Source organism: Salminus brasiliensis, chromosome 2, assembly GCF_030463535.1.
Source record: "Salminus brasiliensis chromosome 2, fSalBra1.hap2, whole genome shotgun sequence".
In the NCBI taxonomy this organism is placed as follows: domain Eukaryota; kingdom Metazoa; phylum Chordata; class Actinopteri; order Characiformes; family Bryconidae; genus Salminus; species Salminus brasiliensis.
Window position 1 is genome coordinate 36,219,577 of NC_132879.1, and position 26,794 is coordinate 36,246,370.

The window sequence follows — 26,794 nt, forward strand, 5'->3', positions numbered from 1 at the left end:
AAAGCTCTAAACTTGGCAGCAATTGCTGCTGAATAGGTTTGTGCAGTCAACCTCTCAGTCCGTCTTTTTGCCACTCAGTGGGCGTGGTCCCAGTGAATCCCGCCACCAGTGACGTCACGTGCAAACCCATTCTCTCACTCTCTTCAACTGGGGTCAGTATAACTGCCAGCCAAACTGCAAGACGACAACAATCAGAATCTTGAAACTGGCGAGAGAACTGCTCCAGTTCATTATTCTTTTATTTATTTATTTAATCTTGCATATTATTCAAAAATTGATATAGATTCATAGATAGATTCCTGAGGACAAGTTTTGTTTAGGGTGACATGAGGTGTAAACATGATTTAGTGTGATTTCAAACATTAATATTTTCATTTAAATATATTGTTTTTAAAATGCGTCCTCCAAAAGGTAACAGAATGTAGTCCAAATATGTCACTTTATTATAAAAAAGCCCTTGGAGTTTCTTACAATTGCATTTTTTTAAATACAGGTGTAAAAAACCTTGTCTAATACCTAAAAGAGCTCTGTTCAGACTGGCCACCCTGTATTAGGCATCATTTAAAAATAGCTACACTTTAGTGTGAATGGGTGGGTTAAATATCTGCAGGTTTGAATATGCAGAAACATGAAAAACAAATGATTCAAAAGATCCAGTAAGAGCTGACTAGTGACAGACCTTTAACAATCATTCAAATTTTTTATTAAAGCGGGGGAAAATTTTCCGGCTCTTAAAAAGCACTCACTACGGGCACCAGGGCAATATTGCCAGCCCACATATCCACACCGAGTTTAGTAACAGCTTAAAGAACGGCACTAATCAATGCTCAGTGTTAATTATTCTGGGCTGTGTGGGTGGGGGAAGAAGCAAAAGAGTGCTAATGTCGTGGATATGTGTGTATGTGTGTGTGTGTGTGTAAGGGGGTGGGGTGGTACTTGAGTGTACTTGCGTGTACTCCCAGCCGGAGCGCTTGCTAGAAAACAGCACCCTCTCAGGCATACAGTAATTACGTTACAGCTATTCTGGTCTCATGAGAATTAAATTCATCAGTGCAGTGACTCTATGCAGCACAAGACCAAGGGGGTCAAGGCCAAGAAAAAACACACACACACACACACACACACACACACACACACACACACACACACACACACACACACACACACACACACACACACCTCTGCTGCGCCAAGCGAAACAAACAATTTACATTTTAGACAGCTGAATTAGGAGGTCCTAAAGACTGGTGGCTAAGATATTTCCACAGCAGATGTCCTGTGGCTGCGCTATTCTAACTTCTTTTGTGGTCAATTTTTTTGTCGTCTTTATTTAAAAAATTATTTTTTACTAAATCAAAAGCTGATTAGAATCAATTTAATCAAAGAAAGTAGAGTTGCCACTTCTGATTGTATCAGCAATCTAGTAAACTACTCAAATTTCTGATGAACAATTGAAACACGCTGTTTAAAGATCAGAAGAGAAGAACAATGAATGAAACTGAACAATAAGACAACACTATTTCTAATATTTAATTTCTAAATATTTTACTATAATACTAAATTAAATCAAAGTAGTACGTACAGCTGGCCAATACGATGATATTTACTGCTATTGTGATATATTAAATCAATCACAGCATGCATTTCTGAGTATATAGTGGATATAAGCATTAGTCAACTACTGCCTTCATTGGAGAGTGAGCAATTTTATTGTTATGTGGTTCTCTGGATTTAGTTTAGCACCTTGTGTGAAAGATTGTAGAACTTGATTTTGTTGGAATTAATAATGCCCCAACATTTTTTTTTTTTAATGTAGTAAAAGCAAATAATTTAATGACATAACATAACGTGTTGATGATCAAACAGAAAATGTAGCAAATTCCCAGCAACACCACTAGGCATTACAATATTGGTCAAAATGGTATTATATTAATAGTCAAATTTACTATTAGGCAAATATTAGATTTGGGGCAGTGGTGGCTCAGCAGATAGAGCACCAGGCTATTGATGATACAGTTGTGGGTTTGATACCCAGGTTAGGCAAGCTGCCACCGTTGGACCCTTGAGCAAGGCCCCTCACCCTCCCTTCCCCCCGGGGCGCAGCAGCCGCCAACCACTCAGCATCACTAGTGTGTGTGTGTGTGTGTGTGTGTGTGTGTGTGTGTGTGTGTGTGTGTGTGTGTGTGTGTGTGTGTGTGTGTTCACTGCACAGATGGGTAAAAGGCTTAAGGCTAGTAGCATTTTTGTGCATTGCAGTTTAACTTATGTCAGAAGAAAATCTTGTGGATCATGAAAATGTTTTGAAGCTTAGTGATATTACACTTAAAAAATTAAGAATTAATCTTATATAGTAATTAGAAGAACCCTGAACCAAAGATTCATATTAAAACTGCATTATGCAAATTAAAATTGAGCTTTCACTTCCAAGTGCAATGACCTGTTCAAAAAGTTCAAAATCTATGCTCAAAACTCATGTCATCAAACCATCTGAACACTACACCAGTAAACACAGTACTTAAAGTACATTTTGGCTCTTAGAAGTTCCTCCATGAAAGGATTTCACAAAGCTGGACTTCTCAGTTTCTCGGATGGAAACTTCAGGCCAAACATGAAGCTTCTCAGTACAGATGGCCCCTTACCACTCATTTGATTGGACAGTCCCTTTTGTTAGCTTTAGCTTCTCAAATGAAATATCCTGCTTTGTGAAATCTCCCCTGTGCCGTGTTACTAGACTCAAAGTTATTCATATCTTTGAAGATAATAGAGGTCGTTTGAGCCTGTAGCCCTTCAGAGTCTGAGAACTACAGTAATATCATTAATTGAGAGACACTTTATTATGTCAAAGCTCTAGCAAACCCTTTAAACTGGAAGCCCCCCCCCCCCGGCAACACACACACACACACACACACACCTCTACCTAGTCAGCTTATAACAGTTTCGCTCTGTCCACTCATACTGCATTTCTCAGAGGAGTTTCACCTCTTATGGTGCTTTTTTTTTTTTAATGAGGTACAATACAGAACAGCCAATCAGATTCAGATACACAATATCAAGACTCCATCTATTCGGTAGATATAATGGGTGATCGGGGTAGACACGATTTAACACCACGTGCACTGCGATTTCAAATGAAATCTGTAAGAATCTGTCAAAAACACAACTTTACAGGTGAATCCAAAAATGCTTTTAACTTGCAACAAATATTAAAGTAACCAAAAAGGTTTATATAAATATATTTTTATATATACACACAGACATATATATATATATATATATATATATATATATATATATATATATATATATATATATATATATATATATTTCTTTTGTGTGTGTTGTTGTTTTGTTTGTTTGTTTGTTTTTTTATGTTTTTTTTTCCTTTTCTTTCCTTTTTGGAGAGAGTTTTGGTTTGTTCATCTTGAAATTTGAGTTTATAAGGGGGAAAAAAAAAAAACAGCAACGTCTTGCATCTATAAAATGTAAAAAACAGAACTAAGCCCACCTGGATTCAATAAATACAGAATTTGAAACATCCAGCTGATGCAATTCTGCATATATAATGACCAATGACCACCATAAAACCATTCTGAAACTGTGAGGGCGTGTAATTCCTTACTTTCAGATTAGAGACAAACCAGGCTGCAATGAGAGAGAAATACAGGATATGCCGCTCTCGTCAAATGAACGCTCTCTCAATCATTCACGCAGAAGGACGTGCTTTAATAGCGCTCTCTTCCGCGGTTACGTAAACTCTCGCGCACACAATGGAGACGCAGTCCGGAGCGGGAGGCATTTCACAAGAGGAAATAAAGCAGGAACCTGCAAGAGTTCCCCCCCCACCCCCCCAGCCTGTCTGTACCAACATTCGGCCCGGCCTGGGAGTGTACGTATGTAAGGACAGAACAGGCCGGCAAGGCCTTTTAAGCTCTCAAACTGCACGGCTATCTGTGAGGCATAACTACATTACATCTAAGTACCGTTTAGATGTCCACATGGTACACAGCCTGCTTAAAAGGTTCCTCAGATTGGTGAAAAGCCTCTAAAGAACCTTAAAAGATTAGTCACACTCACATATTTGAAGCATGATCATCTTTGCGTGTGTTCCTTAAAAGGTCTAAAGAACCTTCACTTGATGTAATTTAAAGGTTCACATCTCTATTACAGGCAACACACACAGAACCCTTCAAGGCCCCCTTATTTGTAAGTGTATGTAGCTCGAATAAGGGTCAAAGAAGCTCTTTTAAGTCCTATAAGAACCATTAGTTTAACAGGGTCTTAAGATAACTGGGTTGCTGGAGTGCTTTTAAGTCCAGGCCCGAGAGCAGAAGTCTTCTAAAAGAGCGAGGTCTCTCTCTCCCACCCCCAAGCTGCCCACATAACACAGGAAGTTGTGGCGCTGGTTTGTGTGTAGGGCAGAAGTGTGTGCACACACATGTGTGTGTGTATATATGTGAGAGAGAGAGACAGAGAGAGAGAGAGAGAGAGGTGTAATATTTCCATTTCTGTCAGCGCTGGGGCAGAACAATAACTGGCGTGACTCAGTTGAACTGAGCTCCATCCCTACAGGACCCGTTACTTAGCTCTACTCCAATCAAATTCCCCTCCACGCACCTCCCAGACCCCCGCGGGACTCCTTGGAGACCGGGTACGGCAACGCCCTTGCGACTAAACTGACCACATCACAGGCCACATGAGCACAGTCTGTCCCAGGAGAAACTGAAAGCCCACAGGCCTCCATGTGAATGACTTCCAACAACCGCTTAAGAGTTCAAACGCTTACAACCTAAACAGTCATTTGTCGTAATAAATCGATCCCAATGATCCCAGGATGCGTTGATTAGACCGGTACGCAGAGCTACAAAAACAAAAAACATTTTGATTATCACTTATACATAGGAATTGATCAACAGATAATTGATTATTGTTATTACATTTGCAACAATCAAAAAATCAGGAGGGTCTTCATTTTACAGCACTACTCATATTTTGTCAATTGGAATAATATAGCATAAATTAAATAGTACATGTAATAAAATAAAAATATTTTAAAAAGGTATAACATTAAAGATATGACACTAAGCTTACTTACTAAATATTGAAAAGTATGTTATAATCCTAGTTTGAAAAACAGCAGGATTTCTAGCAGACCCACGTTTGACTGCAAAAGACCTTTGAGACTCTTGAGTGGTGGTGCACTGTTCTACTGTGCAGCGACACCTGCAAAAATGTGACCCTGATGCAAGATTCATCAGGGGGAGGGGGAAGGTATATAAAAAATAAATAAATCCTGCAAGCCAGACACATTCGGGGAATCAAGTCCTGTGGTGTGTTGCAATTAAAACAGAACTGGTTTGGCCACAAGGAGCAAAGGTATGTCTGGAGATAAAAAAAAAAAGAATGCAGAATTTCATGAAACGAGCATACTGACTATGCAGAGTACCCGCACTTTCACTTTAGGCCCACAAACAGACAGACACACACACAGGCAGAGAGACATACAGAGCTCAGTGTTGTGGGTTTTGTGGCTAAGGTATTAGTATGGCTGATGCAGCACAGCCTGAGATGTACAGAGATGCAGCATGCAGTGTGACTTGTCTCTTTCATCCAATTAACGATCAATCACACATCAAAATGGAACCAAACTGACCCTACTGGTTGTCAGGTAAACCTACAGGTCATCTTTCTGAGGTGCAGACTCTTAGACTCTTAACACCACCATGTTTAAGATCACGGCTGGCTGCCAGATTGCCACACTGCTCTTTTCTGTGAAAATTACAGAAATATTATATATATATATATATATATATACACACACACACACACACACACACACACACACACACACATATATATATAGCATCATAAGTCAGCATAGTATGTGGGCATGTGCAAAAGTTAGATTGCGGGACGTGTAATGTCACGTAAAGTCATGTGTAAAGTCAAGTAAATTAAATGCTGCTTGGAACTCCCACGTTTATCATTTTCCATGACATACCAACCAAAAGCAGGCTATAACTGCCCAATATCAGTTCATTTATTCCATTCATGTGTTCATGGAATGCATTATTAATATTGCAACATGTTGGGTCAACCTGACTTCTGATTCAATCTGGTTATAATTGCTGTTTTTTTTTTTATCGCAATACATATACCAAAAAAAAAAAATTTAATTAAAAAAAGGTGCGTTCCCAATATTTAATTACATAATCAGATTTTAAAGTCATTAGATCGGAGAACAGGTGAACGGAAACACTGAAAAACGAGCCCAGCCTTCACGTTATTACGTTATCGTGAGCTTGACTGGAACAGGACTAGTATTACAGAGGAAACTCTACCTTCAGCAGAAAATACAGAAAGACATCGTAGAAATCATAGAGGAATAAAACTATAGGCTCTTCCAGCAATCGCTCCAATTACACCACTTCTCCAGGCAAAACTAATCCAGCTTCAATAGGACTTCAACCTCTCTCTCTCTCTCTCTCTCTCTCTCTCTCTCGCGCTCAGAGCAACACAGGCCATGATTTAACAGCAAAGCGAACAGCTTTCAGATTTTCAGAATTTACCCCAAATCACCCTCCTCACCTCAGGCTAAAGAACGTTTATTAAACTGCAGCTCCTTTGGAACAAGAGGCCTAACCTACTTTCCTGCCTCGCTTAAATAAGTAAGCACTTGTGCCCACCCCCCTTATCCTGAATTATTCACAGGATATGGTTCTTTTGTAGGTAGCACAAACGTCGCTCTCGGATTGGTCAACCCAGGCAGTGCAAGAATAGCGGCTGGTGAGCACAGGGTTTCCACGGAAACTATGTGGTTGTCAGGACGTGGACTGGCGTTGGTGGCAATGCGCCCTCGGGTCACCTCAACCTCATACACACACACACACACACTATTTCACAGCTAAGGGCATGGCACTATCATCAAAACCACATCAAACTGCAGTAACAGACCATAGGCCAGGCCCACCATGAAAGCATCTGACAGGACGTTTACGATGCTTCAACGCTGAAGGCACCATGTGACTAGGGCAGTCCCAACTAGTGGGTGGGAATTTAAAATGGGTAAATGAAGGGGGGTGGGGGGTGGGGGGTAGTGGGGGTGCCAGATCAGGAAAGAACACAAAAAGTCCACTCTTGGTGCATATTGAACTCAAAAGACAGGAAATCAAGCATGCAATCATGTTTCAGCACACAAGAGGAGTGACAGTGAGCCACAGTTAGTCACAGCCTATAATCGGTCTATTAGGCCGCGTTCACGCTGACATTTTTAGATCTGTAAAAGCCATGGCTTTCACAACAACACACAAAAATAACGCTCTGCTTTCAATATGTATTTCAATATGTATTTCAAAATAACATCTTCTTTCGGAATCCCTCACATTCTGGAAGTGTAATTCGTACTTTGAGCCACTACTACAGGACACATTTTTCTGGACAAGCTGAGAGATACAGAACAGTCAGTGAAGGTGAAAGAATGAAAGTATGTGGACACCCAAATATTACTCGGGTTACACAGCGTTACTCAGTCCTCACAAGCCTTATCCTTCCCTAATTCCAAGAAGTTACACTGATGTACATGACGCTGTTCACCCTATGACAAGTCAGTGGAGTATCGCGATAAGTTGCTATTTTAAGGTAAAAATACTACATAGTGTTGCCTGAAATGAAATGGTGGACAAACACCAAAGCTCAGAGCTGCGAGGCGCACCACAATAATTGTGTTTTCGACTCTATACAATATATGGACGCTTATGCGTATGTGCATAATAATGAACACCAGAATCATTGAAGTATCATTTAAGCCAGTCTGCTCTCTGTCTGAGGAGAGACTGGAGTATGTGATCTGGCAGCGATCTGAATCATGTATCATGTATCACCTATTATTAATTATTTGTTATAGTATTATAATGCTATTATATTATCAATATATCAGTGGCATAAAATTCTTACAATTACAATATCATCGTGTAACACCACTACTTCGGGGACGATATACTGTTAAAAACAATTGCTACACAAACAGCTCTATAGTGTTGATGTATGTCAGCAGCTAGTTTTTAATGAAAACTAATGTACTAAAGCTCTGCAAGCACAAGCTGTTTTTGCTTCAGGTTTCTGAATCCATTTTTAGGCCATGTCACCTAAAACGGTGGTTCACAGTCTAGGTCAACCATGACGTCAATCATCTCGACTGGCACTGCAACACACCACACATTTTTTTATAACCATGCAAAAAAACTTCTATTAAAAAAAAAAAAAAAAAAAAAAAAAAAAAAAAAATTATAATTATTATAATTATTATAATATAATTATTATAATAAATATAATATTATAATATATATATTTTTTTATTTTTTTATTTTTTTTTTGGCATGGGAAAAAATGCTCAAGAACAAGGTCAAATGCTGAATTCATATGAAAGTGCAAATGGGGGATATAAAATGTGTACAAATATGTGTACTTGAGCACAAGCACACCCTCTAGCAATTGCACTTTCCTTGGGTTACAGGGAGAGATTGGCCTGTGCCTGCTAAGTAATCCCCAGCTGATCTGACACACTCGAGTGAGTGAAGGCAGGAGCGATTACACACTGCCGTCCTCTCCCTATCGTCATGAAGCCTGATCTTCAGAAACGGTGTTTGCACGATTGCCCCAACTGCTACCAGAGCAGGCCATCGGCACTCCTCACTGCAGCTGCCACAGGTTAAATGAGACTGTGCCTCAGTAATCGGAGCTCACACTATTACAAGTAGATTACCATCTTGGCATATCCCATATTCAGCAATGCTTACCTTTATTTTTGTTTTGATAGACAAAATTAAATGGTAATTCTATACTACACCAATTTACCAATTTGTCCGGATAGTAAACGTCAGATACTAAACATGTCTTGGCTGAGCAACTGCATCTGAGGTATGCTATGAAACACAAATGACCCATTTTGCTATAAAAATTGCATTATTATCATTTGATAAAACATCAAATGGATCACCAGTGAAAATCTACAGCGCATGGCATTTAGAAAGCTCTAAATATATCATAACATCATTACAATATCCAAAGGCCTTTATGCATACAGAGGTTATAGCAAAAAACAATAAATAAAACTGCTGCAATCTGTCAAATTACTAGCTTAGTCCATCCACATTTCCCAGTGCCAAGCCTGAAGGACTTCCCACTTGCACTGAGGCGACAGGCACTTTGGAAGCATGCAGGCTACAGCATGTCCTCTGTGAGCATTCTCATGTATTAGTTAAATTAAGCAGCATTTGCTTATAAAAAGTTGTGCGTTCTCATTAAGGAGTTCTGAGACATTTAAGAGACCTGACAGACCTGACGCCTACTTTGTATGGAAGGTTATGAAAGACCATGCTGGCACTGGTATACAAAAGCCCTTACATCTCATTATGAGGTCTGGCTACTGGTAGCACAAACTCGACAGTTGAAGCTTTCTCGAAACGTTTAGTGGGTGAATCCAGCTCTGGAAGGGTCCACCACCGTTTCTCAGACACATTTGAAGAATTCTACCAAACGAAACAGCCTTCAGTAATGTAACGGCTGGCAAACGCATCCTTCCTTGCCTTTGAGAAATGGCTATTGTAGAGCAGTTTGTGGAGGGCTCGGTTCATGAGCCATGACATTTTTTTATTATTATTAGATCTGCTGATGTGAAGGTTTACCTTACATCTATCTCGGAGCTTGAGAATCCTTTGAATCAACTCCAATTTTAAAGCAAAAACACAGGCTGCGTCCCAAAACGCATATCACCACCCTAAGTAATATGTTAAGCGGTAGTGCGCCTTTGTAGTGTTTGTAGTACTTTGTAGTACAGAAGCGTGTGGCTTGGAAGGCAGTCACAAAATGTGCTAGTTGCGTGGTTAGCAGCACAACAGTGTAAAAAAAAGAAAATAAAATAATAAAAAAATAGTTTAAAATGTATAAACATTTTATTTTTACTTGCTTAGTTTGTTTGGATTTTTTAAGGATCCATTTAGATCTAAACTGTACCTTTTAAAGCAGCATTATGCGAAAATTGGTATTTTTCACTCCTCGTCTCCCCCACAGGTGGGGAGTGTTTACTTCACATTTTCTTTACCATTCCCAATTTAAAACTACAACAGTCATGACTGACTGCGAGCAGGCTGCAGGCGTATAGTTCTGACTACACACACACACACACCACACTATATCCTATGAAAATAATAATTTAAGACCCTTCCAAAAAAAGGCACATTACACTTAAAATTGTTGGGAGGGATGTCCGGGCCTTAAAATCATCTTAGCTTTCCTGTAGTGTGTGCCAGGCGTTCACAGACTCTACATAGACAACTGTACAAGCATGAATACATAAGTACTTAGTGAAGAACGGTTTTCTTAAGTCATAGAGATGCTTGCTGACACCGAAAACTCCCGAAGACAAAAATATTAGATGGGGTTATGGTACATGCATTTGTACTGAACTGTTACATTACGGACATCATGGTTTGGTGTGCGGTATATAGATAAAATATTAGATAAAGCACCCTCATGGTTTGATCACCACTGATTAATGTTAGACACAACTCAATTTCAGGTTCGGTTACATTTGCAGGGTATTGTGGGAATTGTAGTGGATTGCTGGACATGAATAGAGTGTAAACTATTTAACACTGGCGAGTCTTTCTAACGTATACGTTTTACACTGCAGTCGAGTCAGTGGCAGGAAATGACCCGTCTATCCCCGGCCCCACCCAGGGGTAGATCAGTGAGCGGTCTCTCTCTTTCTCTCTCTCTCTCTCTCTCTCTCACTCTCACACATACACATTTTTCTTCTAACACAGGCAGTGAGTCAGGGGTGCCTACTCATCTACTGATAACCATCAGTGAGGCAGCACTGAAGGCGAACCAACCCTAACACATACTCACACACACACAGGCACTTTCTCATGCCTTCACGGTGTCTCCCCTCCATAAAAAAAACACCATACAATCAGCTCAGACGGAAGAAGAACAAAGAATGGCTACTTCTAAAATATAGATCAGCAGCTACAGCAGAGGTCATAATAAACACACGGTCATGGAAAAAGGAGATGTACTGGTACAGATCATTCTGTATAACTAATTAATATGCAATGTAATTTAATTGTAATTAAATGTAATTGAAGTAATAAAAAAAAAAGCTTTTGTGCTGTGCATCAATGACACTGTGTGCCCTTGTTGTAAGACTGTACAGTCACAACTCACACAGTCTCAGTATCGAATAGAGAGCACAGATACCGTGAAGCTTACAGACACCCTACTTATTATTTGGGATGAGTCATGAAAAAGTACAACCTATAAAATATGGAACCCTATGAATATCAGGATCCATCAAGCCATCTATCAAGTATTTAAGTCAGAGTTGGCATCAGTATCAGTACTCTATCAGCAGATACTCAGTCTCACAAAGGGAAAAAATGGTATTGGAGCAGCCCTAGTTAACACTTAGCTACAGTGTCACTATTAATAAAAAAAGTGGGAAATCATACAAATGATTTTTGTAAGGAGGTCCAGGTACAGAATAGAGACACACAATGCGATCAGAATCTTCTCAGTATCAGCAGATAGGTGTTTAGACTGGACTGATATTCAAAACTCATATCAGCTGATGTTTTTACTGAACTCCAGAAGAGCAGAATGTTTAGGTGATGCTGATTTGCTGCATTAAACCACCGAATTTGGTTCATTTCACTGCATTTTCAACCCAGTATGAGATTTCTCCTGTGTTCCAGATGTAGTTTTATAAAATCAAGTTTTTAATAAATGTTAATGTATGGAAATTGCCAGATATATATATATATATATATATATATATATATATATATATATATATATATATATATATATATATATATATATATGGGATCTAATATTGGCACCAGTCCAGAAAGCCTGTATCAGTGAATGTCTAGCAGATTCATGACCACTCACATGTGCGCTCAGAAGCTTGATGTACATAAGGCCTTTAAATGTGGCCTATTGTTCTAGTTCCTTACTCTTTCTACCGGGTGGGTGACAATCGTGCGTCCCCTGTGCGCACATTCCACGCAGCAGTCGTGAGAATGTAGCCATTATGTCATTACTTTTTGTAAGAATTACAACTCTTGCCCACCCCCAGACGCTGCTCTTCAAAGTAAGGAGTCTCAAAACTCCCTCGATAAAATAAATAACTTCTGCTCAGGTCTGTAAAACAACATCATATCTAATGTTATAGAATATTTTTTTACCCATTTCCTCACCAATTTAGATGGCCAATTACCCAACCCCTATCACATGCAACGTCCCCGACACTAGTGAGGGCGAGATCAACACACGCCCCCTCCAGCACGTACCCAGCCGCCAATGTGACGTCACCAGGCATTGTATGCGCACTGGCTAGCAGATGCCTGCGACAGCCAGCGCCGCACTAGCATGATGTGGGGGGATAATCGCCATCTACCAACCCTAGCAACCCTAGCAAGGCCAGCTGTACTCTCTCAGGGCCCCGGCTGCCGATGGCTTGTAGCATGATCGGGATTCGAACCAGCGATCCTCTGATCACAGTGACAGCAAATGAACGGACCAATGCTCCAAAATGACTTGGAAAAACCTTTAAGACGTTTTTCCTGCGGAGTTATATAGTTACATATTTTGGAGATATGAGGTTTTTGCCTGACAGTGAGGATATATTAACATGAGCATCCAGGTTGTTGACTGTATTGTTCGAGCACGTGTGAAGAGATGGATTACTGCCAAGGCAAGTGGCCAGGGGCCTCTGACTGCAAGGGGGGGGGGGCATACAGAACCAACTCACACACGGCAAAAGATACACTTTCCCAGAATCAAGACAGACTCCTGAGTCCTCGCCCCTAATACCAGGTCACCTCCTGTAAATATAAAGTGAACAGTAAGCCCATTGGTCACCCACAAATAATCTCTCTCTCTCTCTCTCTCTCTCTCACAAAGGATTTGTGAAGAACCTATTAAGTATTGACTAATAGACACTTCCTTACACTGTACAATTTGCTGTATAACTTCTTAGCTTGATTAAATGTTGTGATGTGATTTTTGCCATTTCTGGAATTCAAGCAGGGAGGGTGGGAGGCCTCCATAAACACACACTTGTGCCCAAAGGCCTCATTAAACCTAAACTGGTGATGTTATGCGATGCGCTGTACTGCTACACTCCTACCCCGTCTCGTTCTAAGCACACTTGCTGCTCCAGTAAGACCTAGAGAACGTTCAGCAAGAACGGCACTCAAGCAGAGATGGTGAAAACGTACTACTGTGGGAATGAGTGTGAGCATTCTCTGCTGCTTGGACACAGGAAGCACCTGGGTAAACGGCAGGGGGTGAGGGGTGGGCGGGGTGTTCAGTGTGTGTGAGCAGCTCTGAAATACTCAGACTATTAACCATGCATTCACACATTTGGCCACAAAAAAAAAATACATAGTTTGCATAATCTTGTATGTCTGAACCCTTCTTGTAGGAGAACACATACACATACCCCTACGAGCATGTACCTGTTGCGGAGAGAGGCACGTGTATGTGCATGTTCTTTTGAGTAGGCCGTCGTTCTTTCACCGGAATTTCTCCGAAGGACTCAAAGCAGCATGAAGCTGGCATGAGCCCCACCTTTTAAAGAATGCTTGTCATTTTATTCAAAGGATCTAACTGCGGGTTGCAGCGTCATGTAAATCAGATAGCAACCATATTCCACTGCCGTTTAAATATCCCCCAAAAGCTGCAATGTATCAATGTATCAATTATTTTATGAATTTCTCACAATTCAGCCACCAGCATTTTAGCTCAGCCCACTCGCACTGAAGTTATAAGGAGTGTTTCAGCCTGGACAGCCTGTGACACAAAGGCAACCAACCAAAAAACAGATCATTTGCATAAATCTGCAACACATGCAGACACAAGGTGAAAAAGAAAAGAAAAAAAAAGGATATGGGCCCTTTTACAAGCCAAAGTCCAAACCATGAAGCATGAAACGAATGTGTGTATGCACGCTACGAAAATGAGGAACTGAAGTGTGCGTCTGTGGACATGTACTCAGTGTCTAAGGGGTTGAAATAAAGACCACCAATAGCGCAGCAGAGGCCAGAGACAAAAAGCAATGCAAGTCAAATAAATAAATAAATAAATACAATGGAAAAAGTAGAGAGAATAAGAAGAACAAAAGAAATAGTTCTGCCCTTGTACCCAACAACTAATACACACACACACACACACACAGCCAGAGACAGAGCTGCCAAGTCATGGTCAGAAAGGAAGCAGAGTGACTGACTCTGATTGGAAGCTCTGAGCACAGGACAGAAGGAAGGAGGGATGAATGTGTGCACTCATTTTCTCAGCGGGGGATTTTCTTTTCTTTTCTTTTTTTTTTTTTAGAGCAAACACAGGATGTGAGAGTCATGGGGCCTTAAACCCCTCTCCAGAAAGCAACCCAAACTCACTAACTTACAAAATATGATAAGCCTTCCATGTAGCACATACGATACTCCCTATATATCCTCCATCCGGTCACTGAACAATAACATCACAATACTGATATTATGCAGACCTTCGCAGTTCTGCATCCGCGAGGCCTTTAATTCCACATCACTGCACCCTCTTGCAGTGTCACTGATGTGAGATTCCTCACAAGAACAAGTTGTCCAGTCACATGTATCAGGCCTTCAGCTCACCAGTGATCCGCATGTAGCGCATCTCTCCTTGTTTAACTCGTCCACGTTGACATGTGCTAGTCTGATGCGATTAGAAACATCATGGCCATCCATTCATTTATAATGCCAATGCTGCCTGCCATCAGCAGCTGGAGCCAGAGAGAGCACAACTGGGTGAGCAGATGGTTCGCTTTATCCCCACATCACTTCAGTACGATGCTGGCCGATGCATCAGAGACTGGTACCTGTCCCTTCTTTCTCCCCCGAACGTATTTGGTTCCCGGTGACGAAAAGAGGCGGTGGCTGGTTGTGCATGTGTTGGAGGAAGCATGTCAGTCCTCACCCTCCCAGTGTTCGGGAGCTTCACAAGTGATAAGAGAGAGTACTAATGAGTGGGTTGAGTAATTGGCCATCTAAAATTGGGCGTAACATTGAGCAGTCCAACCCAATGCTTTCATATCTTGCACTGCAGAGACCAATCCAGCTTAAAACTATTACAGCTATTATAATACTACAATTATGACGATCATACAGCGGAAAATAAACTTCCAGTGGCCTTGTTTACATACTGGCACGCTGTCTTTCATCTAAACATGGGCGCGTTAAATGTGAGCATGAGACAACTGTATGCTTGCCAGCCTAGATCGGGTGAAATACGTTATCACAGAATTACGCTGAAATTACCACAGAAACGTCTCAGCATTTTAAACACTGGGTCTAATCTGTCAGATTTGGTCTCCGATCACTCCTAACGGTCACAGATTCTTCGCTAAATATTAAAAGATCTTCCAAAACGAACATTTCATCCAATTTTCTTCACCCCAAATAAAAGCAAGAGCTAGTGCTTGTTCAACTGTTTGGATGCAACTATTGTAAAAGTGATCATGTGATCAGGACACCGCAGATTATTCCTGAGTTACTGCCATCTCGGCTATAAGGTTGCGTATCGCAGTCTGTAATCTGTAGTAACCTGTAACCTGAGCAAACGCCTTCATCAAAATACTGTTTGGTACCGAATTCCAACAGTATGCAAAGTTACCCACCAGACATTCCCCCCAATAAACCTTTGCATTCCAGACAGGGCTTGATAAATCCCTACAAGTGCAGAATACAAATTCTTATTCTTGAGACTGCTGCTTATTCTTCCCCCGGCCACACAAGTGCTTCTGTCTGCACTCTTGCTAAAGCAAAGACAGCGCAGCCAGCAGTAAAACAGTGTCTGAAGTGCAGTGTGAACACAGAGAGGCTGTTTTTAACTTGACGGCAGCTCTGCGGGACTACACAGCAACTAGCAGTGGTTGGAGCTGAACAGTTGCTCTAGCCCATTTGAACACTTGATACCGTCAGTTAAGCTTTCGGGAATTTAGAGCTTTCGAACTGCTAACACAAACACCCTCACACTTCGCCTGTTACTGTTCTCAGCATTAGGCTCCTGCTACAGCAGTGACGGAGGCCGGTTGAGTGGAGAGCTGCTGACTGAAGTGTTTGGTGATGGCTGAGCTCAGGGCAGGATTCTCACAGCCCCAGCTGAGGCTAAATTATTTACACCGGCACTCCAGAGCAAGGGTCCCCAAACTCTGCCATGCCAAAATATACATGTAGACAAAACGTCTGTCATGTCATGAATAGAAACACACGCCAACTTATTCTCAATCCATATTTACTCATAATTTCATAATTTAGGCCTACTATTCACTCAAGAACATGGCTATAAAGCCATAAAGAGGGGTATAAAGCTTCCCAGCATTGAGCTGTGGAGCAGTTGGAATTGTGCTCTCTGGAATGATTGTGCTCCATCCAATTCTTTTGGGATGAGTCGGGGAGGTGATCATCCAACAGTCTGACCTCAACAGTCTGACAAACGCTCTTGTTGCTGAATGTAATCGAATCCTAAATCTAGTAGAAAGCCTTCCCCGGACAGTACAGACAGTTACTTTTTAACTACTACTACTGATTTCAGGGAAAAAAAAAAAACAACAAAATGAATGATCAGGTGTCCCAATACTTTTGTCTATATATTATGCTACAAAGCTAGCTTGCGAAACTGAGCTGGAGATCTGTACTCTGGTCACCCGTACCATCAGCATTGGCTTCACTGCGGTGTTACGACAACGTAACCAGACTTTCCAGACAAACAGGGTTATTTTTGCCTTGATTCACGTTGCAAGGAGCTTGTGGCATGCAGCAAAAGTGGCCTGATGAGAGAGCTCACAGCCTGGTGGGGATCATCCTGAACCTTATGCTCTCCCACCTTCTTCAGCTTCATGAATCCAGAACAGCCTGTCCTCTCATTCACTCGATCACATCAGGTAAGGGCACGATTGGTCTCCGGCTCCATCTGTTGCGGTTTCTTCTTCCACCAATGTGCATCGATTTGGACGGTCTGCAAGTTTGCAGTCATGTTGATTAAGCAACATGACAACGTGATCAGATTCATGTCAGAGGCTTATGCCTCGTTTGACGGACAGCGGTCAACGGTTGGTTGGCAGCCCTGACAATATGGACAGCAAGGCAGTTTGTTAGTGAGCGTGAAAACATTACACGAGTAACAATGCTGTGCTTTTCTCAGCCAATCACCCCTGTGTACGGACCTCAAACATCAAAACACGTTTACAAGTTTAATTATAGTGAACATAATTAAATTATTCTGCATACACGAAACACAACAGAACATTCAGGTTGTAGTACTGTGACCCCAACCTGGCACTGAAATCCTATTTTGCCCTGTGATACTGTGTCCTAACAGCAAGCGACGGGAAATCGGCAGAAAAGACAATAGCTCTGCAGTGCCAGACCACAGGGGGCATTAGCCTACTGCCAGTTTACTGATTCCTCTTGTGATTATTACAATTAATCTGTTTGTTTTGTTTTTTTCTCTTTACAAATGTGCATCGCCCCCTTCTGCCCTGGCGGTCAGTATGCCATCCCTGCAAAAAAAAAAAAAAAACTTGAGGAACTAATGTCAGGTCCGTATCAGACGATACTAAAAGCTTCCAATAGAAGTATTGGAAAAGGAAAAGTGGTAGCGAGCCATGTCTGCTACTGCAGCATTACAACACTCATGCCTAAGCATTTCTTCAGTCTTCAGAGCCCCCAGTTGCCCAACGCATGCCAAGCGCATTACAGCATCGTTTCCTGTGCTATGAACAGTGCATGCACTGGTTCTGGGAATGTTCAAGATTTACTGGGTCAGCTTTGATCCAAAAGCTCGCTCGCTCGCGCGCGCTCTCTCTCACACACACACACACACACACACACACACACACACACACACACACACACACACACACACACACACACACACACCAGAAATAATGTTCTGCACAAACACACAACGCACTACTTTGGGGATTAGACTCTAGGTCACAGAGAGTTGAAAAGTTTGTTGTTGTGACAGAGTGTGTACACAAACAGCAGAGTATCTGAGCTTGCTGAAGGATGTGTGTGAATGCTTCCATGCTGACACTGGAGGGAAGGAGGGGGACGCAAGCAGAGGTGAAGAGAGGAAGAAAAGAAGTGCGTGTGTGTGTTAGCATTAGAGTTAGCCTTCACTCAGTTTTGGATATGCTCTTTAGTGGTGGTTTAAAACCAGAAAGAAAGACGATCGGTTCTCCCTGCTATAAAACAGAGCGTTTCAATGATCGTTTTTCAGAGTTTCAGATATTACGGTCTGTTTTCACGCTCCTCTGTAAAAGATCTCTACACTGCAGCATCTAAACTCTTATTTACCTTCTGAGAACCCACTTACTGCTGCCGGATGGGCAATAATGTCAGTTAGTGGTGCCTTGAGGCCTCCAGATGATGCTCTGAACAGTGTGGTTAAAAAAAAAAACAAAGATTCAGAACTAGACTGGGATTAAAATAGCAGATCCCTGATCCATTAAAATATGCCCGAGTTGGACTGGGGCATCACTAATGCCAATATAACCTGATACCAGCTGCTTATAAACGACATAACCAATAGAAACGGTCCAAAATGACTACGTTTTGTTCAGACAGCAACGATCACATCACATTTACTTCAAATCCAGCATTTACCTCTTCATACAAAGAGGATTGTGCTTTATAATGTCTCTAACTTATGCACCAGCCATAAGCAAATATGTTAGCCCCAAGCTAGCGTGTTAATCAATTTGATACAATATAATTCATTCCACACAGGATCGTGCCTGCTAAGCATGCTGTGGACATGGCGAGGTGTTCAGCCCAACTGATGATATCGCTTCTGGAGATCCAAAATGTACCGATCGTATTGAATGAAAAAATGCATCCTAATCACTTCACTGCTGACGAGTGCAATTAGCCCTTTTCTCAAAACAGAAAAACCCAATGAGAGTGTGTGGTCACAAGGTGTACTGGTTGCTATTACTAAGTGTGTAAAAAGAGAACACGGTAATGTCATCTCACCACAAACCCACACAGACGTATTCAACGATGGGTCATGTCTGCAAAGCAGAATGTGAAAACGTGAGAGGGTTTCTTATGAATGCAGAGTGAATGAAGCGGTGGAATTACTAATACATGGGTCTTCCCAAGCTACTCATTTTCGAGTATATAATCAGAAACAGCATTTCTACACCAAGTTAAAGCGAGGTTGATGGAACAAATGTGAGAGATGTTGACTGGAGGAGAGTGAACGTAGGAATTCATTAAAAAAAAATCACACTCTTCACTGTTTGGCCTCCAGCACTCATCTAGGGCATCCTTTTCCTCGCTCTCTCCCTCTCTCTCTCTCTCTCAAACACACCCACTCACAAAAAGCAGACAGGACAAGGGCACTCACCCCAAAAACATCCAGCCTGTCAATTAGCGCCTGAGCTCTCTATTAACCTCTGGCTCACCTCAGCAACAGCAAAGGCCACTAGATAACCGCTCAGAGAAATCACTCACAGTCGCATGCCAGTGTATTGAATTGCAGAGCATTAGAACATCAACACAGAAAGGAGTAATCGCTGCCTTTCGTGACCCTCCAAACTGCTGTGTGGGCAAAGAAGGAGCCTTCCAGCCTGATGCGAGCGTGCTGTGCGCCAGGCTCTGACCAATAAAGGTGGGCGATACAGCAAAAACACTGATATTAAGGGTTTGAGTTGGATAAGAATAAGTAGCAGAACACCACACGACTAGAACCTGTCAAAACTTTGATTCAGTTAAACAAGACTAATTAAAGCAACATTATGTAGCATTTGTACCTTAAAATAAAAGCTTAAAAATCACTGGCTTGTAATAAGGAGGAGCTCTCCCAGCTCCACCAATTCTTACATAATGCTGCTTTAAACTCACTTTGCACAAAAACATGCAGTGTTCATGTCCCAAGAGGATTCACAATATGCTCAGAAAAGTGTATCTAGATGCCTTAAATTGTGATGATGGTAAAATACTGTCAGATTCTTTACCCCTGACCGACCCAAACATAATAGTAACTGATCATTTTGGCTGATACATAACTATGATGATGCAAAAACCATTCTAATCCAGAGGAATGAGCAGTGGGACGATTTAAGCAGGTAGCCCCACAATGTGCTGGAACTCAGATAGTTGGCTTTATCACCAGGTTAGGTCACCAGGCACAGGGGGGGGTCTAGACAGCTCTCAGACACAGCAGATCAGATCCACATGCAGGGAAAACTCCAGCAGCCCTGCATCCTCCCTCACTAGCTGATTACTGCCTAGCCTCCAGCTACACTGCTCAGACAGCTGATGGCTGGGGACAACAGAGGGGGGGGGGGGGGGGGGGGGAATGAAAATGGGAGAGAAAGATAGAATGTGAATAAGAAAAGGGGAAGAGGCAACCTAGAAAGAAAGGAGAACCAGCAAGAGCATGAAAACGACGGAAGAAGGACAAAGGCTAAGCAGCGAATACTGCCATTAGCCTAAGGTAGACACTTACGACTGGGGGCTGCTGGACTCGTCTCAGGTCTAGAACCATCTTGTTTTGCAAATTTACCAGTTTGAGTGTTAGTCTCCCATTTTTATTTTATTTGAAGGTATCTGAAAATATGTATGCATATAATATTACCTCTTATGTTTAAATAAATCATTAATGCCCATGAAATGATCTCCTATGAAATACTTCAATACTTTAACCCCTTAAGCCCGGTTATCACAATAACATACACAAGTGACATAAAAAATGTATTTAGTGCCTGATTTAAAAATAAAACTTTAAAAACTTTGATATATTAATAGCATATCACTAGTAACACGCTGTATTGCTAAGCCTCATCAGTGATCAATGTTACACACACACACACACACACTTCTGTGTACAGTTAGACCCCGGACCCAGTCAGACAACCTCCCTTTGCATGTTTATCAGTTCTCAAACCACAGGGTGTAATGTTTTACCTATCCGATCTCTATCGCTCACACACAAACAATTTTGTGGCACTTGCATAATGCCAGGACTTGAAACTTACACAACTGCTGCTTTGCAGTTGATCCTCTCAGAAAGGCAGTGAGAGGGCCTATCAGAAGGCTATATCGATGGTGACAGTTGGCACTCATGCTGGCCTCATACAGTGGCCCAAATCTTGCCATCCTAAGCAGCTTTAGCTCAGTTCTAAAATCATTCAGTACCAGGCCAGTGCTGCTGCCTGGCTCTGGCCTGTCTAGCCCCAACTCACCACTGAGGTGGCATAAACCGCTGCTTTAGAGGAGCAGACAGGGTGTTTCCAGCTCAGCACATGCTGGAATTACAGAGAGGCGCAGTGGTGTCATACTGAAATGTTCCCGGTGTCCGTGTTTACAGTAAGCAGCCAGGTTTCATGCCAGTCTCCTCTGAAGTGAAAACGCATTCCAGACGTTAGTACGGACCTCATGATGTTTGGAAATAAGACAGCTCAGTTCCCTGACCTTCTACTGTCTGACAGCACGCATTCAGGATGCCTTGACCATGATGACTAGAAGGACAGCTAGGCATATGTAGCCAGTGTTGCACTGGATGACAATATTTTTTCCGTGTTCAGCTCTTCTGTACTTCAATTAGCCTGTACTTTCAATATATTTAACATCATACACTGCAGCTAAGACCAAAACTAGGCCTGTTTCACCACTGACTAGACTTTGTTCAGCATTGAGACTAAAACTAGGTGCAACTCACCACTGACACTGCCGCTTAGACCAACAATAGGCTTAATCAATGTCCAGGAAACTGGCCCTTGGTGTTTTGATAGTGCTGTTTTTGCTTATTTTTAACCACAGCATCATTTGGGATAAAGCATTCTGATATTACACAAGCTACCGGTCTCAGTCAAACTTTCTGTACTGTGGCGTATCTACAGCCTTAAGTTTGAAAAGAAAATATAAAAGCAGTGGTTCAATAGAGAATCATGATACTATCTTTAAATGTTGCTTCCTGGAAAAACAAACAAACAAACAAATAAACAATTGGCAGGCCTGGTCACTGTAACAGTAAGCATGGCAGCCAGGACAATCTAATTTCTAGCGCTGCACACACCAGATGTAGGCTCAAGTCAATTCCACCCCCTCCCCCAACTCATCTCCCAGCAGGAGCAAGACACAAGTGTGTGTGTGTGTGTGTGTGTGTGTGTGTGTGTGTGTGTGTGTGTGTGTGTGTGTGTGTTAGTGTGTGTGTGAACTCTGCCCTCTGGCTCTGTCTGTTACACACAATGCCTGCACAAGACCAATGTCCACTCACAAAACAACCTACACAAATACAAATCTCCAAACAATTGAAAATAATGCAAAAACTGGACATGAAATTGCAGGAAAAGCCTCCCCCCTCCACCCCCAAATCTGTGCTCTGCTCTCTGGTTCTAATGTCACCACTTCAAAGCCATGGCTACTCACACCCTGCGGTTGAATCGGTGCTCCAACATGACAAAGCCAGACTGTCGTTGCACCCGAGCCCTCCACTGTCCAGCTGTCTGTTAATCAAAGCTGTGTCACTCCTTAAGAGGTCAAGGCAGCCTGGGGGGGAAATGTGCTAAATGTATAAAAAGACAATGACACTACTTTGGGCGGTTGGGGGGGGGGGGGGGGGGGGGGCTATAACATCACTCAGTACAGACTAATAAACTAATAATCCTGTACAACTCTCAGTTACCATCATGCTTGGAGGAAATGGGGAGGGACTTCTGTAGAAGAAAGTGTGAAAACCTTCAAACAAAATGAACCGAGAAGACTCGAAAAAAACGGCACCCTCATTCACGCTAATAGGTGCTACACTGTGTCCAAATGTTTGTGGACACCCCTTCTAACGACTACATCCATTGATGACACAGCTTGGCTAGTCCCTGGCTAGTCCCTGTGGAGTAGTGAGTCTCTTATCAGCACCATGCCTAAGGCCAGGCGTGGGGTAGAGGGGTATAAAGCCCCCCCAGCACTGAGCTGTGGAGCTCCAACATCTAGTAGAAAGCCTTTCCTGGACAGGAGAGACAGTTACTTCAACTAAAGCAAGATAAACCGGAAAATAGTATGAAACGAGCAGGTGTCCCAATATTTTTATCCATATAGTGCATTACTCAGTCACTCTTAGAGGGCCTGTATCATGAAACTGAACTTGAATCTTCCACACATTTCTGTACATTGTAAAAAAATATATATGAAATGCACCAGTTACTCCATTACTTTTTGAATTCACTGTTTTTGTGAGCTTTCATGTCTCCACCTACTCAGCCTACAACAGCTACCCTTACAGCTCTGCCCATTCGCAAGAGCTGTAAGTCACAAGGCACAGAGAGTTCCCTTACATATATTAGTAATAAAGGTGCAGTAACGAAAACAGCCTGTTCAATTTTGATTTGGCAGATGATTTCAATTCAACTGATTTTAATACATTAACCTACAGGAATAATATACGCTGCACTTAGCAGTGGACAATGTGGGATATGAGTCCATTGACATAAGCATCACTGTCAGCCACTCATCTCCCAATGCAGAATCCTGCCCAGTTCCAGCTGTGGGAATCACGCTTTCGTGGATACTCTTACTATTAGAGAAACAGAGAGGAAGGCAACACAGGACAATATGTGCAACAGTAGCCAACAGGAAGTTACATCAAGCCCAAACTTTGCAGTTTCTTCCCCAACTGTACATTACTGGTCAGCATGTTAACTTCTCATATGGGGGAGGATGAGGCCTAAACGTACTTCCAATACCACCCTGAAGCAGTTCCACAAATATCCTCATCAGGGATGCAGCAATACAGACATCCCATATATTGTAAAGCACAAATCTGTCGATACTTGCATCAATACATAAACCTTTATGAGATATAGAAATCAGGGCTACCTGGATATTGTACATATTGCACGGCTTCACCTGCACACGTTGCATACTGCAATCCGGTCCTTTAACCTGGATCCTGGACTCATGACCCTGCCATGTCTGTAGCTAGGTCTCAGAGCAGTATCCGAGCACCCTGACATAAACAAATGTGCAATTCTATAGCTAGGTTATATGTGATGTATGACCAAGGGTCTCAAGGTGCATCAATGATGGGTGGTGTGAGCCGCTCCTTTACTTATCCCTACTCTCGTGCGTTAAGCCTACTACGGTTACACGGACCCTTCAGGCATTTAGCCAAGCAATCAATAGCAATGCCTACTGATCCTAAGTGGCACACGTGTTTATGGTTTGAATGACCTCTGGTTTTTGACGTGCATCCAGACCCCTAAGAGTTTAACTTTGCTTCACTCCAGGTTTTCTGAAACAGGAGGCTGAAGCCCTCCTCTTCCTCTCGCTCTCGCCCTTTCTCTCACTGTGTGCTAAAACGGCCCTGCTCCTTGCGCAACATCCGCGGAACTCCCTCACACCACCACGCCAGACCCCCATAAACCACCCATTTAGCCCATTAACGTGGCCATGCCTTCAGGAATACAGCAGCTGTCTTCTTTAGCTCTAAAACAGAGGCTGATCCGAGAACAAGGCTCTCTCTGCCGCACAGCGAACAGCGCTGTTTGGACAAAGAGGTTAGCTGCTGCTGCCGCCGCTGCCGCTGCCGCTGCCGCTGCTGCTAGCCTAGCTGTGTCCACACGTTAGCCAGCAAACAAAAGTCCGTAGCCGGGATTGTTTTACCATGTAAATAAATCCTGAACGTGGGAGACTTTTCTGATGAACACGACTGATCCAAAGGGCAGGCTAGCCGTTCAGCGTTTTAGCTCGTGTCGGAACAGTGTTGACAGTATTTACCTCCATGACCCGCCCTGAACACGCCAGGAGAGGCAGAGCCAGGCAGAGCGCTGAACGTTAGTTAGCTAGCTAGCGAGCGAGCTACTGTCGGGGACGTCTGGGAAAACAGTCCAAACGATACGTGGGACACGTTTAAGAGACTTTTTCTAGTCTCCTCACAGTTAGGAAGAAAGGGATGTGACTCAACAGCACACACACACACTCACACACTCATGTAGCAATCTTTTTCTCTGACCACATTTAGCTGCGGCTAACCGTCGGGAGAGAAACAACACCGAGGTTTTTTACAAGCCCCAGCCTGTAGCTAAACTGTCCAGAAGGGAACCGTTACAGAGCAGTGAAATAAGGGCTGTTACAGCGGTAGCTCATTCAGTCGGTGTAGGCCGCAGCTGGATCCTGCTACAGCCCGGTCCGTACAGACTGTACAGGGCTTTATCTCTGGGAGCAGAGCTCTGGTATGGGGAGGAATAAAGCCACGGGCAGGTTCAGACTGGAGGACTGCTACTCGACAAAGCAGAACACGGTGTGTGTGTGTGTGTGTGTGTGTGTGTGTGTGAATGTTTGTAATTTTATATATAGCTATAACATGTGTGTTAGTGTGGTCTCTGCTCTCCTCCTGCTCCACCTCCTCACCATGAAGTCGCTGCCGAAGTTGTCCTCTCCTCCCTGGTCCCCTGTTCGCATGGCGTGAACCCCCTGAATGAACTTCCTCAGGATACTCGCCTGGTCCATCCTCACAGTCCCTGAGCAGTGCTGCTCCCACGGTTAGGTAACTATCCCGAATACAAAAACAATTATATAGAAAAATAAATTAAATAAATATCTTAAAGAAAAAATCTTCTCTGACAATTATTCCAACATCTTCTATCGCTCCATGCTCCTCTTTGCTCCCGGATGAGAGGGAAAAAAACATGTAATCCAAACGGGTTACAGTCTCGGGATGGAACAAAAAAACAGCACCCTCTTCTAACGCGACAGGCAGTTAATATTATTACTTTTTATAATTTTTAGATTTTTTTTTTTTGTAAATAAAACAACAAACACCGGCTCGCCCCTCCCTGTCTCCACACTGCCACATTAACAACTAAACTCTGAAACAAAACTGGCTGGACCGCCCAAAAGCCGCTTGGACACGTTGCCACCCTCTAGTGGGAAGGGCGCTCTGTGATTGGCCACTGCCCGACCGTGGCGCACGTCTGATTGGACAGCCCGTGTGTCAGTCAGACAAACGCGAACGCTTCTAGTCGCTAGCCGTAAAAGAGAAGGCTGTCGGTCACGTGGCCAGCTTACAGCGTTCGGCATTGGTTCAAGCCCGTAAGCCCCGCCCACACAGATTCCACTCGTGTTTAGCCCGGGTCTGCCCACTGCAAGGGTGACGTGTGGATAATCGAGACTCAGAAAAATTCCTCTGTGTTTAACGGGAGCGTCGAGTGCCAGAACTAGGTCACGTTTATAATGTTTACACGGCTGATCTGTCGTGTAGTGGACTGAGTCTGAGTGAAAAGAGCTGCGGGGAGCGACAGAACGGGACTGTCCTCAGTCTAATTCCGACACAGAGGAGCTGCTTCCTGGGGAGAAGACCCACAAAAGCAGGGTTGATCAGTTTAGCGGACGGGTGGGACGGTTCGGTTCATGATTCGGTTCACGAATAGGTTCACACCAGGGTATGGACCTTAGGGTTCAGTACGGTTTTGGTAGTGTGAACACGCCCCCCATCCCATCACATCCTAATGTAAAAGGCCAGGTTTCTTTTAAATGTTTTAAATTTATTTATTTTTAATTTAATTCATTTTAGAGACAAATCGAATAAGCTCAGCTTGGCTAAAGGCATACAGCTTATTTTTCAGTTTCATAGAATGAGGGGAAATGCTGCACAAGATGCCTTTTTTTTGCAAATTATGCATATAATTAATCAACCACTAAAGTAAAAAAAAAAGTACATCTAATACCTGTTAAATACTATATATATATAT

General features: G+C 42.6%; 1 protein-coding gene across 2 annotated transcripts in view; it reads right to left on the minus strand.

Annotated features, from left to right (window-relative positions):
• ptpn12 (protein tyrosine phosphatase non-receptor type 12) overlaps positions 1–25,892 on the minus strand; it is a 58,945-nt gene extending 33,053 nt beyond the window's left edge. For both annotated transcript variants that reach the window (XM_072672538.1, XM_072672537.1), the window contains exon 1: positions 25,455–25,892. In XM_072672538.1, the coding sequence (XP_072528639.1) occupies positions 25,455–25,553 (99 nt within the window). In that variant the 5' untranslated portion in view covers positions 25,554–25,892. The remainder of the gene's footprint in view (positions 1–25,454) is intronic.
• Between the last annotated feature and the right edge of the window lie 902 nt (positions 25,893–26,794).